General features: G+C 42.2%; 1 protein-coding gene across 7 annotated transcripts in view; it reads left to right on the top strand.

The window, feature by feature from the left end:
* Positions 1-810: 810 nt before the first annotated feature.
* The window catches only part of AXDND1 (axonemal dynein light chain domain containing 1), a 106,820-nt gene continuing 92,432 nt past the window's right edge, over positions 811-15,198 (top strand). For 4 of the 7 annotated variants that reach the window (XM_025430146.3, XM_025430145.3, XM_025430148.3 and 1 more), the window contains exons 1-4: positions 811-970; positions 4,630-4,832; positions 7,968-8,140; positions 8,912-9,015. In XM_025430146.3, the coding sequence (XP_025285931.1) occupies positions 4,733-4,832; positions 7,968-8,140; positions 8,912-9,015 (377 nt within the window). In that variant the 5' untranslated portion in view covers positions 811-970; positions 4,630-4,732. Of the gene's footprint in view, positions 971-3,872; positions 3,892-4,629; positions 4,833-7,967; positions 8,141-8,911; positions 9,016-12,650; positions 12,782-15,198 lie in introns of those variants that run through there. The other 3 variants (XM_025430144.3, XM_025430147.3, XM_025430149.3) reach the window with 3 other exon arrangements.

Here is a 15,198-nt window from a genome sequence, read left to right as displayed (position 1 = left end):
CCATGTTTACACTTATCTAGCTTGCGCTTTAAATCCATCGTGTTCTGAACGCAGCTGAAAGTTCATGGAGATCTGAGGTGGTTTTAAAAGTTTTTCTATAATTAAAGATGTTTTTTTCTAAGTCACTTGTGTCTGCTCTTTTCCTGAATTCTACTCAGGAGTCTCCCCTGAACGCCCTGCCCTGTTTGTATAATCACTGGTACTCTCACTTTGTTCAGTATGCATTGTCTTAAGATTAACTTAAAAATCTACATAGAAAATGGCAAAATATTGCATATGTGAAGAATGTGGTAAATAAATATATTTGGAAAGAACCTAGTCTCTCTTGTTTTTAAAAGCATTTTAATTTTACTCAATGTCTAAGTATTTCATAATTACAGATGTTTTTCATCTTAGTGTCAGGCAGCTTTATGTGCTGAATACAGCCAAAGAGAAGGTAAGTAACAAAAACTTTCTTATCCGGAATGACGGAGAGGGAGCCATGTTACAAATTAATAAATGATAGAGGCCAGTTGTGACACTGATACTTTGAGCCTCCTCTCATTATTGTGGTCATTATTTGTTGCCTGACTCCTGCAGTTTGCCTGTTAAAACTTGTGAATGGCTATTTCTGAAAAATGTACCCACCTCCTCCCCTAATGGGTAGACACGGACTTAGTTTTCTAATGGATGGTAGAAAATCTGTTGGTCAAGAAATGTGCCTTTTCAGATAAGACTTGGGGAAACTGATTTTGTTGACGCAAGAAACTGATTTCCTTCCTCCAAAGAATCTCCTCGTAATAGGAACCCATTATGAGTAGGATTTGACATCACAACATTCTTTGCATAGATGCATCCTCGTTCTAATAGCCAGGAAGTCCTCTCTTCTTCCATGCTCTAGCTCTAGCCACCTCTTCTGCAGGGCCAGAGGAGTGGGAAGGGGGAGATTGCTTCAGAAATAAGATGTGCCCCTCCCTGTTTCTTGGATCAAGTGAGTATTCTTTGGGCATACTCGGGCAAAGCCACAGTGTGGCAGTTTTCCTTGATGATTTACTCAAGTTGAGGGTCCTGACCTTTTAGGCTCAGCTTGCATTTGGACTCCAGTGAACAAAGTTCATGAATATGATGAAAAAAACTGGAATACCAGTTTATAAATAGATTGAGAAGTCACACAGAGAATGGCATACTCAGGTTGGCATGCTTGCTGACTGAATTTGCTTTGTAGAAGCCCATTTTATGATGAGAAAGATGAATTTATTCTAGATTGCATCAACGCCACATTCCAGGTGTGCGGTGTGAACGAAACCAAAATTCTATTTCTTCCTGTAGGCATACCCATGTGGAATCAGAAGAAGGGTACTTAATAATGACAGAACTAAGATAGGCTGAGGCATCATTTCAGTTTTAGGAATGTCCTTCTGTGGAAGCAACACAAGAAGTTACTCTTCCCCTGAGAGGCACTTCCTTGGGCGGTGCCTAGATTTCTTTGTCTCCTTCACCACATTTATTGATACCTTCATTCTTTAACTACATTAAGTGCAAACGCAGGCCTGCTTCCCACTCAGACTCCTTTAGGAAGCTATGCATGTTATATGGAAGTGCCCACACACGTAAAAACTGATGTGGTAGGGGCCGGCTGGGTAGCTCAGTCAGTTAGGCGTCCAGACTCTTGATTTCAGCTCAGGTCATGATCTCAGGGCCATGAGATTGAGCCCTGCATAGGGCTCTCCCCTACTGACCCTCCCCAGCTTGTTCTTTCTTTCTCTGTCAAAAGCCTTGAATTGGTAAAAAGAGGATTGGTGCAAACATACTCCATGTGTTTTTTTTCCTAGCTCAGGGCATGTTTGGTGATCACACTGAAACTCTTCTTAGATACTGTCCAGTCGAAGCCAGAGGACCCCACTGCTGGGTGGGTGGTGTTAAGCTGCCACAGGAGTTAGTCCATGCCAACAAGCTCAGTTAGCCTTGTTTATAACTACAGCTGGGATTTTTACTATTATGAGGTTTTTATTTAGGAAAGTTATTACTTGCTCATTTTGGATTTTGCTATGATATTTTCCATTGAAGACCTCAATAATGCTTAACTTCTTTCCACCTTAGGGATCCCTTGTGATCTTTCAAAATTATGAGAGGAGTTTCCCCCGAGTAGCAATTATATTCTTCAATAGCTATGGCCTTACTGTAATATTTTTAAGTGCTCCTCTGTTTTTGTGCTTACTGCTTCACATACTTCTACAACTTAAATGCAGACCTTTGCTTGGGAAACAGTATATATAATCACACCATACACAGGATAGAAAATGAGAAGTAACTTTTGACGCCTTTTTCTTCATACCACACATTCTACAGATTTTTACTTTATGTGTCTCTTGAATCTGTTCACTTGTCCTCATCTGTTCTATCAATGCCTTACTTTTTAAAAACTAGGTTAAGAATATGAAGGAGTTACCTTGTTCTTCCAGTACCCAAAAGCTTAATAAACTGTGTAAGCTGAACGTTGGAATGTTAGGATTTCTGAAGTTCAGTCTTCTGGTTTTGGTTCCAAACTAGAATGGAAGTGAGGAAGGAGGAAAGCAAACTGGAGAAAATGACCTTCCACCTGCTTGTGCATTGCTTTTGCCCTTTACTTGTTTATTTGCCAGTCCTTAGAGGGAAATACATGTGTGCTATTTATGAGTGCTCTGTGTCTATTGTGATTCTTGGAAAATTGAGAGAAAAATAGATGGGATAGGGCTAAAGGCTAAAATGCTCAGACAGCCAAGATGTTTCACTAGGGAGAATTAAAAGGAGCCACTGAGCTTATGTGTGTATGATTGTGTTTTAAAGATCTATTTTAGAGGGAGAGTGTGGGGAGGGACAGAAGGAGAGAATCTTAAAGCAGACTCCCCCCGACTGCAGAGCTCACTAGGGGCTCCATCCAACCATCCATAAAACCATGACCTGAGCTGAAACCAAGAGCTGGATGCATACCTGACTGAGCCACTCAGGCACTGTGTTGAGACTGTTGTTTTTATTTTCAACACTGCTCATATTTTTAATTGCAATTATCCTGAAAACCAGAAACCAAATCCATCAGCTCAGGAGCAGAACTGTCCAGTTGATTTTCAAACACCACTCAGCAAAGGTGTTTGGGTCAGACAGTGTGGTTAGGTACTAAGGAACAGGACAGTAGATCGAGTTATTTTCCCTTCTAAAATATATTTGCCAGACTAGAGTCATTTAGACACTGGAATTCCACCAGTACTATTTAGCATTAAAGACCCCATTTTTTTTTTAAGGTAGCGGTATTAGGGAATTTATAATATTGCTAGAATTCTAAGGAAGTGTAGTTATTGAAATTTTGAGAGCGAGCAGAGCAGTGCCTAGATTTGTGTCTCCTTTACATTTACGGATCCTTTCATTAGCGACACTAAGCAGAGGCCAAGGGAGAAGCAGGCTCCCCGCTGAGTAGGGAGCCTTCTGGGAGCTCCACCCCAGGACCCCGAGGTCATGACCCGAGCAGAAACCAGGCCCCCAACCACTGAGCCACGGAGCCGCCCCAAGGCTCCATCTTCATAGAAAACAACCACCGGTGGCGATAAGGGAAGGGAATTCTTCTCCAAGCGAATGCGTTTATCCCCTTCTTTCCTGAGAACGGGTTCTTGACGGGATGAGCACTGGGTATTATTCTGTATGTTGGCAAATTGAACACCAATAAAAAATTTATTAAAAAAAAAAAAAAAGAACAGGTTCTTAGGAAGCCCCAACATTTTTGCTTGGCTCGGCTCCGCCCAAATCGCAATCTCCTTCCCTGCCTCCAGCCAAAAAAAAAAAAAAAAAAAAAGCCACGCCGACCTAAGAATGCCTTGAGCGTGCAGCCGGGTGGGGTCGGGGTCGCGCGTCCGTCCGGAGGAAGACGATCGCAAGGTCAAGGTCAGGGGCAGCATCCGCATCAGCCTCAACCGACAGGCTCTGGGTTCCTATGGTTACGTGGTTTCGCCCTGCATTTGGCTTTTAGGAAAATATGAAAAACGAAAAAGCAAGTTGGGAGAGAACGATGCAAGCACGGTTGTCTTAGGGGAGGCTGGCTCCCACCTGGCGGCGCCTCGGGTGGGGGCCGCGCGGGGGCGGGGGGGCACCCCGGGCACCGCTGGCGCCTGCGCACTGGCCACGACCTGCGGGCGGGAGCGCCGCGGTGTAGACATATCCGCGCTCCTGCTGTGAGAGCAACCCGATTAAATATTTGTGTTCTCCGTGGCTGCCGAACCTACGCTGCGGGTAAAACCGCCGCATCCCCGAGGGCCGGCATGGCTGCCTCGCGGTCTCCCTCCGCCGCCGGCACCGCGGGAGACAGCCCCCGGCGAGGGCCGCGAGAGCTCGGGGTCCTGCGTTTCTATGGCGACACACGGCGCTTCCCACGCCTGCGGTGCCGCGGCGGCGCGGCCTCGGCCTCGGCCTCGGCCTCGGCCTCGGTGCGTCCCAGGGCCCCGCGCGTCGGGGGGCGGGGCGGGCGGCTCCTTCCGGGGCGGGGCTCCGGCGCGCCCCGCCCCCCGCCGCGGCAGGTGACCCGAGGGCGCGCGGGCTCCTGGCGCGGGAAGCGGCGCTGCTGGAGGAGTTAGGAGCCCGGCCGTGACGCCGCGCCCCGTGGGTCTCTCTCTCCTGTTGCTGCAGGACGCGCGGCAGCGTTGCCAAATGCGAGGACACCGCTGGCTTGTTTCTAAGTTGACTTTCCGGAGCGATATTTCAAGTGACTAAAGAGTGGTGGGAGACCTTGATGGTTATGTCTCTTCCGAAGACGCCCTCCACGTTCCTAACCTCCGTGCCCGCACCTGAGGGCAAAACGTTAAAGGTGTCTGCCTCCAAGGAGGAGACGGGTAAGGTTCCTCACAGATCCCGCACGCCGACAGGGATCGTGGCCCTCGGTGGAACTCACGGCCCCGGTTCCCCTGAATCCCAGATTCCAGGATGCCGTCATTACTTTAGTTTTTACACTACACTTGTTTCAGTAAAATCAAAAGCCATTCCTTTTATAGTTCTTTTGAGCCAGAGGCCTGCCTCACCACTACACCTAAAGACTTTTTTTCAAAGGATGTTGAGTTCTATATTGCTATGACTTTTTATTTTTTATTTTATTTTATATTTTTTTATTTTTAAGGATTTTATTTATTCATGAGATACAAAGAGAGGGAGAGAGAGGCAGACACAGGCAGAGGGAGAAGCAGGCTCCATGCAGGGAGCCTGACGCGGGACTCGATCCCGGGACTCCAGGATCACGCCCCGGGCTGAAGGCGGTGCTAAACCGCTGAGCCACTCAGAGATCCCCAGCTATGACTTTTTTAAAAAGATTCAGTTATTTATTTTAGAGAGAGAAAGAGGAGGGTGAGGGGAGCAACAGAAAGAGAGGAAGAAAACCCAAGCATACTCCCCGGCCAAGTGCAGAGTGCGAGGGAGGCTCGATCTCGCCACCTTGAGATCATGACCAGAGCGGAAATCAAGAGTCCTGGGCTTGGCGCACCTGGGTGGCTCAGTCAGGATCTCTGCTTCCACCTCCTGTCCTGAGCCCAGGGTCCTGGGATGGAGCCCCACGTCTGGCCCCCTGCTCACTGGGGAACCTGCTTCTCCCTTCACCTCTCCCTCTGTCTGCCGTTCCAGCTGTTTGTGCTCTCCCTTGCTCTCTCTTTCAAATAAATAATATAATTCATTTAAAAAAAGTCATATACTCAACTGACTGAAGCATCCAGGCACCCCTAGTTGTTTTGAAGGTTTTATTTATTTATTAAAGATTTTTATTTATTCAAAACATAGAGAGAGGCAGAGGGAGAAGCAGGCCTGGGCCTGATCAGGACTCGATCTCAGGACCCAGGGATCGCGACCTGAGCCAAAGGCAGACATTCCACCACTGAGCTACCCAGGCGTCCCAGGCATCCCTAATTTTATATTGTGTTAAATTCACTGTTTTAAGTTCCAGTAGTTGTATGAAAGTACTTTTTTGGTACCTGGGCTCTGACTTTAAAGAACCAGTTTGTAGCGGGTCTCAATAATTATTCTAAATGACAATAATTCCTTAAGATTTTCATTCATATACAGATGAATGCAGAACTGCACTAAAAGAAGAATCCACTAGACTCATCCCTACTCCCATTATGCCAAAAATCCCTCCAACACCTTCATCTTGTTTTTTTAAGGGAGATTGTCCTAAAGCCCCCTCCAGCAATTTTTCCCCCTTCTTGTTTCTTGTGATGTTCTAAACCCATTTCAGACATTCAAGAGATAAAGAGATTTGGTAATGCGAACTTTGGAAGTTGTGCTGGTGAACCAGTAAGGCATGATACCTCCTTATAGGAATTAATGATGATGGAGCAGAAGGCAAGCTGAGGGCAAAGCACAAGCTGACACCCCGCAACCCTCCCAGCTCCCCATCCTGGGTGGGCTGTGTGTGACATTCCTCAAGCACTCCTGGCTGCCCTAAGACTAAGGGAAGGGAAAAACAAATGATTTGCTAATATAGATTAAAGTCCCACAAGACACAAGTCTCCGTCAGTTTACCAGTGTCTTAGTGATTTACAGAGAAAAAGCATTCTTATTAATAGTCTAACTTTCAGAGACTCATAATTCAATTTTCTGGAGCCCTAACATCATCCTCCCTTCCATGAGTAATGTGGGAAATAGAGGCATAAGGAAATGTGAACAAAGTTAAGTTTCTTTATGACCTTTTGCTTATTGACAGGGACTTGTAATAGAAAAAGTAGAACACATTCCTCCAAAAAGCTCTCAAAACTGTCTTAATCCCTTATTAGGAGAAAAACAACCTTAACTGGGTAATAGCCAGGCCTCCAGTATCCTATAAATCTTCTTTAGCATGTCAAAGTTCTTTTTGAAAACCTTTTTTTTCCTTACCTCCCCCAACTCCCAAGTATGTAATCAGCTATTCCTCAACCCCAGGGCAGCAGCTCTTTTTGCCCACAGATCCTGTCCCGTGCTTTAATGAAATCTCTTTGCACCAAAGATGTCTAAAGAATTCTTTCTTGGCCTTTGGCTCTGTACCTCACCAACATTCCAAAAATATATCGTTAACATAAACCGCACTTCATGAGGGGCATAGATTAGTGGAGAGATCTGTGAGAGTGACAACCCAGCTCTCCTTGCTGACTTCATAGGAGGCCCTTTCCTGTTTGTCTCCATTCCCTATCTTTACAACTCCCCTGCCCTACTCAGGCAGAATAGAACACTCTTTGTATAGCTCTTACTCTGCCAGCTTGCTCAGATTATTCCACTGTCTTCATTTACAACAATCCTGATTCAGCTTTTTTTTTTTTCAGCTTTTAATCTTAAACCCAACTCAGATCCCTTTTGCTCTAAAAATGCCCCAATTAATGCAGTTATTCTCACCTTTGGATTTATATAGAAATAATTACTAAATAATTTGACCATTTTGAAGAGAGATTTCTATTGTCCTTTTCACATCAAAGGGGGAAGGAGATGTTTCCATCATTTTAAGGCTGTTCACTGAGTTGAGCAGGTAATGGGAGTTTAATTTCCACCTTTGAATTTGGAATAATGGCAGTTCATGTTCACGCCTCAAATTTTGGAACTGTGTGTGATGTAAGTGTGAGGAGGGCAGGCAACATGAAGGTTTTGTTTTTTTTTTCTTGACTAGATGATGTTCAGTATTTATTTATAAAAAAGATTTTATTTATTTATTTTGAGAAAGACAGCAGGAGCAGAGAGAGGGAGAAGCAGACTCTCCCCCTCCATTGAGCAGGGAGCCAGGATTTGGACTCAATCCCAGGACCCTGAGATCATGACCTGAGCCAAAGGCAGATGCTTAACCCACTGAGCCACCCAGGTGCCCCAGTGGTGTTCAGTGTTTAAGATATTGTTGCTATTCTTGGCAACCAGAAGCAGTGTTTGCTGTTACCATACAGGTAGTATTGCTGAGACAGCCTGGGAATCTCCCAACTAACTACAAGAAAATTGCAGCAGGTTTTTCTTTCCTGTTACTTTCTTAGGACTTCCTGAACTAAAGGAGAAAAAAAGTATAGTGGATCATCCTAAACCCCTCCCAACATCCCTTCAGAATGAGTTCATCCCTGAGGAAGTTCTTCTTTCTTTGACCTGTACAGCCAATGCTGGTCCTTGTCCTGAAAACTTACTGCCTCCTAAGAAAATTAAAACCCCAAAGGTGGGTATATACCTATATGAAGTACTTGGGAACATACATCTTTTTGGTATCCAACTCATTAGGTATTTGTTGAGCATATTGTTAAAAACCAAAATTTAATAAATTTGAGGATCTAACTGACTTTATTCAACAATTCATGAATCAGCATCTGATATAGGAAATGGAAAGGAGTTCAGAGAAGCTGTACAAAAAATAGAGGTTTTTTTTTTGTTGTTGTTGTTTTGTTTTTGTTTTTTAGAAAGTGGGAAGGGACAAGGAAGTTGTAAACAAAAGAAAGGATTATTGGATTATTTTGGGCAAGGTCATCTTCTCCTGGGAAGGGGTGGGAGCCTATCAGACTGATGACCTCACTAGTGCTGGTCAGGAACTGCCAGCTGATTGGCTAAAAATGCCACTCTTGGAAGATGCCAGAACCTCAATTAGGTAAGGTGTTAAGTGTTGGCTTGCTGATGTAGGGCTTAGCACAAGTTCAGGCTTGTTGTTTCTTTTTTAATGTTACATATTCCCAATTATCTTTCAAAATACTCTAAAATTAATCTCCTAGATTGAAAACTAAAATCATTTTCACCAGTGTTTCCAAGGAAATGCTTTTTCTTTCACTTTTGAATTGTCCCAGTTTCAATTATTCTCCATAGTATTGATGACGCAGCATTTTGCTCTCATTCCCATAGGCTATCCAAGGGCCTTTAATGTAAACATTGCAAAGGGTTAACAGATTTCATTTGACCACAGCGCTCTCTGCTGTATGTTCATGTATTTGCTTTTTCTTAGGGTACTCTTCCGCGTCCTGCTGACCAAGTCTGGTATCACCCTATTCGAAGAAATAAGTTCAAATACCTGATTGACCATCCTGTTTCCCTAACTGGTGCTGGAAGGTAAAGAAGGCAGATGGGTCGATGCAGATGAAGAGAGTCGTTTTCTCATCTTGTTTCTTTGGGAGGGGCACAATTGGAAAAACCATAGATGCAAAGATTTTAAATTTAAAGCTTACAAGATCTTTGATGAGTCACAATACAATCTGAAGGCGGCACAGGACCACCCTTCTGTGTGTATGATCATTAACTCTACTGGCTTTTGGTTTGTTTAGATTTGCTTTTTTGCATGCCTTTCTGTATTTGTCCACTTACTCCTCTGTCCCTGGTTGTACCCTCCAATAGGGAGAGTGCCTGTTTCATCTGTACATTTAAGAAGAGTGAGGTAACGCAGCATCATGAATACTTTGAAAAGCAAGTGCAGGGCAGCCCCGGTGGTGCAGCGGTTTAGCGCCACCTGCAGCTCGGGGTGTGATCCTGGAGACCCGGGATCGAGTCCCACATCGGGCTCCCTGCATGGTGCCTGCTGCTCCCTCTGCCTGTGTCTCTGCCTCTCTCTCTCTCTGTCTCTCATGAATAAATAAATAAAATCTTAAAAAAAAAAAAAAGGCAAGTGCTTACTCCCTGGTTTTTCTTAAAGTGAACCCTCCATCTTTAGATCAAATTAGCAAACACTATTTATCGTTTTTATGTCATTCCTAAACACATTCTGAATGTCATGGCTTTTCCTGTGAAGATTGTGACTTGCTCGTTTTCTGTGTGTAATCCACTTATCAGTTGCATGCCGCTCATGAGATATCACTTCATCTGAAAGAAATAATATGTAATATTATGGCACATTAATATATAATAATAAACATGCTAATATATGGATAGGTTATTTAGTCTTTCTGAGTTCCATATTCTCATTTATAAAAAAGGAGTAATAGACTTACTCCATTTTGTGTACCTTTCAGGGATATTGTAAAACATATTTTAGAGGAGATAATGGGCAGAGCTATATATGTATGTAAGCTCTACAGCCAATGTGGGGCTCGAACTCACAACCCTGAGATCAAGAGGCATGTGATCCACTGACTGACCAGCTGGGTGCCCCATGGTTAGTGCTATTTTAATATAAGCTATTATTATTCAGCTGTGTCTCAGTGCTAGAAAAAGTGGCAGGAACTTGGGCTATTAACTTTTGTGTCCTGGGGCTTTAGTGTCAGAGCATCTGTATTTTATATTGTGCCTTCAGATCATGGTTATAATTATTTCTAGTTATAATTAGTAGTTATGAGATGTTAGAAGTACTTTGAAAAAAATAATAAGCTGTATCTGAATGAAGCAATAACCCAGTATTAAAGTTTTAATGTCAAATGCCTTCTGACTTGGAATTTTTTTTAAAGATTTTATTTATTTATTCATGAGAGAGAGAGAGAGGCAGAGACACAGGCAGAGGGAGAAGCAGGCTCCAAGCTGGGAACCTGACGTGGGACTCGATCCTGGGACTCCAGGATCGTGCCCTGGGCCAAAGGCAGGTGCCAAACCACTGAGCCAAAAATTCCATGACTTGGAATTTTTAAGCTGTGAAGATATGTATTGTGGTAAACAGGATAATGGCCTCCCCTCAAAATGTTCTCACTGTACCTCAGAACTTGAGTACTTACTTTACATAGCTAAAAGACTTTGCAGATGTGATTAAGGTTAAGGACCATGAGATGGACGGAGTAACCTGGATTCTTGAGATGGGGCCAACCCTATTGCCTGAGTCTTTAAAGTGGAAAAAGAAGGAAGTTGAATGAGTCAGAGAAGAAGGAGGACACAGTGGAAGTGTGAGAGAGAAGGAATTCAGTTTATGATTGCTGGCTTTGAAGATGGAGAAAGGGAGGACATAAGCTAAGAACTCTTGTTGACCTCTAGAAGCTGGGTATGGCCCTCAGCTGGCAACCATCAAGGAAACAGGGATCTTAGTCTTAGAACTGCAAGGAATTGAGTTCTGCTAACAACTCCAGTGGACACAGAAATGGATTTTCCCTTACAGTATCCAGAAAGGAATACAGCCCTGTCAACACCTTCATTTTACCTGTGAGATCTAGGTTGGGCTTCTGACCTATAGAACTGTAAAATAATAAATGTGTGTTGTTTAAGCTGCTAAATTTGAGGTAATTTTTAAAAAAGATTTTATTTATTTATTCATGAGAGAGAGAGAGGCACAGACACAAGCAGAGAGAGAAGCAGGTTCCACGCAGGGAGCCCAACACGGGACTCGATCCTGGGGTCTCCAGGATCACACCCTGGGCTGAAGGTGGCGCTAAACCTCTGAGCCACCCGGGCTGTCCAATTTGTAGTAATTTTTAAGGCACCAATAGAAAATTAATACATGTATTTATAACTAATAGTATTTGTAACAAGAGGTAACTTGTCTAGCAACCTTAAATATTTAGAGCAGAGCAGTGAAATATAAAACAACCCAGCAGTAGCCTTTGTGTAATATTTTTCGACAGTTTTATCAGTCAGAGTTCAGTGCAGAACTAAAACCTATGTTAAGCGATAAATCGAGTATTTAAAAAATTGTTGGAAAAAAAAATGTTGGAAGGGCTAAAGGAGCATGTATGAAGCAGTACTTTTGGGAATAACTCTCAGAACAAGATGGAATTAACCTACCATGAAGGGTACTATCTCGAGGGCTGCCACAAGAGTTCAAGCATATGTCCCCTTGAATAGACATTTGTCCAAAGATGGTAAAAATGGCAGATATGCACATGAAAGATGCTCAACATCATTAGCCATAAGAAAATGCAAATCAAAACACCTGGGTGGCTCAGTCAGATAAGCATCTGCCTTCAGCTCAGGTCATGATCCCGGGGTCCTGAGCCGCTCATCAGGTTTTCTGCCTGGCAGGGAGTCTGCTTCTCTGTCTAACCTCCTGCCTCTGCTTCCTGCTTGTGCTCTCTCTCTCAGTCTCTCAAATAAATAAAATCTTTAAAAAAAAGTAAAAAGGAAATGTAAATCAAACCATGAAGCAATACTATTTCACACCTACGAGGATGGCCATAGTTAAAAAGCAGACAATAACAAGCATTTGTGAGGATGTAGAAACATCGGAAGTGTCATGCCTTGCTGGTGGGAATGTAACATGGAGCAACCTCTTTGGAAAATAGTTTGGCAGTTCCTCAAAAATTTAAACATAGGCTTACTGTATGACCCAGCAATTCCATTCCTACGCATATACCCAAGAGAATCGGCAATGTATGTCTGCACGAAAACTGACTGAATATTCATGGCAGCATTATTCATGTAGCCAAAAAGTGAAAATAAGCCAACTGTCATTTGATGAGAAAATACACAAAATGGGATATACAATGGAATATTATTCAGTCATAAAAAGAAGCCAAGTACTAATACCTGTTACAACATTGATGAACTTTGAAGGCATGCTAAGTGAAGGAAGCCAGTCATAGAAGGGCACGTGTGTGTTTCTATTTATATGAAATGTCCATGATAGGCAAACCTATAGAGATAAAAAGTAGATTATTGGTTGCTAGGGATGGGCCTAGGAAGGAGAGGGGAATTACTGCTAATGGGTAAGGTTTTTTTTTTTAGCTGGGGTGATAAGAATAATCTAGAATTAGATACTGGTGATGGTCATACAACTTTGTGAATATATTAAAACTTGTAAATTGTGAATATACTAAAGTCTTGTACTTTTTAAAAAGGTGAATTTTGTGGTATGCGAATGATACTGCAATTAAAAAAAAGAAGAATTCCCTTAACTGTGATCCAAGGATCTGGAAACTGAAATCAAGAAGCTGTCACTGCTGTTACTGCCCTGCCCTTCTGGACCAAGGTAGCTGGAGAGTGGATTCTGGAATGTTTCATGAAAACTGCTTTTCCATGATGTTGCTGGTAGAATAAGCAAAAGACATGACAGGAAAGTGACTTCTGTTTTACTTCTGCTTCTAAAGTCTGTGCATCTGCTTGTTCACACCTGGAACCTTACCTGCAGGGATGTCTGGGAAATTGCTTTCCAACCCCTCCAACCCAAAGAGGGAGCCAATACACACTAGAGTCTGGCACATTCCAGTACTGCCCTAGGTTTCAGAAATATAACCAGACTGTCCTCAAGACACTTCTAGCTTCAGAAGTCATTACCTGAACTGTAAAGAAAAGATTATATTGTGTTATGTACACTCTGTTTAAGAAAGCTGTGAAGAAAAAAAAAAAAAAAAAGAAAGCTGTGAAGTTTTAAATACATTTTAGAAAGACAATAGTTTTTAAAAAGCATAACTCAGTTATTTGGAAAATCGATCTCTCTGAAATACCTCATTCTTTGACAACATCAGATAAAAGACCTACTTACTTATGAACATAACCAGTGATGAATTGAAGAAGAACTCGAAGTATGAACCCAGTTTGATAATCTAGGGATCCAGTTTTTGTATTATGGCTAAGAATAAAAGTTTGCTTTGTTTTTGTTTTTGTAACTAAAAATAGATTTTCCAGAGGAGTGGAAGCAGGTGGTTTACCACAAGAATTTTATAAGAAATAAAACATATTTCTATTTTTAATGAAAAATTGTTTGATTTTTTAAAAAGATTTTATTTATTTATTCATGAGAGACAGACACACACACACACACAGAGCGAGCGGCAGACACAGGCAGAGGGAAAAGCAGGCTCCATGCAGGGAGCCCGACGTGGGACTTGATCCCAGGTCTCCAGGATCACGCCCTGGGCTGAAGGCAGCACTGAACCGCTGAGATACCTGGGCTGCCCTAATGAAAAGTTGTATACCAACAAATAAACTAAATGTTTCCTCTAAAAAATAAAGTGAGGTTCAAAAATAAAATAAGGTAACCAATAATTTTAATAATAGAAACATAAAAGTCTCCTATAGTTACTCTTTGAGACAATTTGAATGACAGTTACCCAACTAACATTTCCTTTACAAAGATGTAGGTGTGTGTGTATATATGTATGAACCATTCATTGTTTTTAGCCAGTAGAGTTGTATTGGCCAATCTATAGCAGTTATTGGTGAGATAGTGATTGATGTCCCATCATCCTGAGAGCAGCTTTTTTTTTTTAAGATTATATTTTTTTATTCATGAGATGCAGAGAAAGAAGAAGAAACTTAGGCAGAGGGAGAAGCAGGCTCCTTGTGGGGAGCCTTATGCAGGACTCAATCCCAGGACCCTGGGATCACACCTGAGCCAAAGGCAGATGCTCGACCACTGAGCCACCCGGGTGCCCCTGAGAACAGCTTTTTAAAAAGACAATTTTATTAAAAGAACACACACACAACACTTCATTGAGATATCTTTGCCACAGAAATTGAGTATGTTTAAGGTGTATAACTTGATTTTTTGTAAGTGTATAAATTGTTAGATCACAGTCAAACTAAATGACTTATCTGTCACCTCCATAGAGTTACCATTTGTGTGTATCTGTATGTTTGTATGTGTGCGGCAAGAAGATTAAATTTAAGATCTATTCTCCTAGCAGATTTCAAATATACAATACAGTATTGCTAACTATCATCACTGTGCTGTGTGTTAGATCTCCAAAACTCACTCATCTTGCATTACTGAAACTTTGTAGTTTTTGACTAACATTTCCAGATCCAGCCCCCCATACCTTCGCATCTGACATATAAATGAAATCAGACAGTATTTGTCTTTGTCTTGCTTCTTTCACTTGGAATAATGTTCTGCATCTTCATTCATGTTGTCACAAATGGCAGGATTTCCTTTTAAAGGCTAAATGACATTCCATTGTCTACAATCCACATTTTCTTTAATCTATTCATTCATCAGTAGACATTTATCGCTATTGTGAATACTGTGGCAATGAACATGGGAGTGCAGATATTTTGTCAAGATCAAGATTCATTTTCTTTGGATATAAACCCAGAGGTGGGGTTGCTGGGTCATATGGTAGTTCTATTTTTTACTTTTTTGAGGAAGCTCCATGCTATTTATCACAATGGCTATACCAGTTACAATTGAGGGGAGGGACAGAGACATGTAAAAATCATGTGCTGTAAGGGGCATGATTATAACTGCTATAGAAGGTGAATCTGGCAGAAGTGTGTAAGAATATACTAGAGAGACTTGAGAATCTATGTAAAAAGTAGCAAAAGCTTGGATTAGTGATTTGACATTGGCAAGAGACAACAGGGTCAATGCTAGAATGATATGAGGGGGACTATAAAGTTAATAAGTGTTAGTGATAGATGGGAATTTAGAGCAATGGATGGGAAGGA

Source organism: Canis lupus, chromosome 7, assembly GCF_003254725.2.
Source record: "Canis lupus dingo isolate Sandy chromosome 7, ASM325472v2, whole genome shotgun sequence".
Classification (NCBI taxonomy): domain Eukaryota; kingdom Metazoa; phylum Chordata; class Mammalia; order Carnivora; family Canidae; genus Canis; species Canis lupus.
Note: the sequence above shows the minus strand (reverse complement) of the source record. Positions and strands in the feature narration are given on the sequence as shown.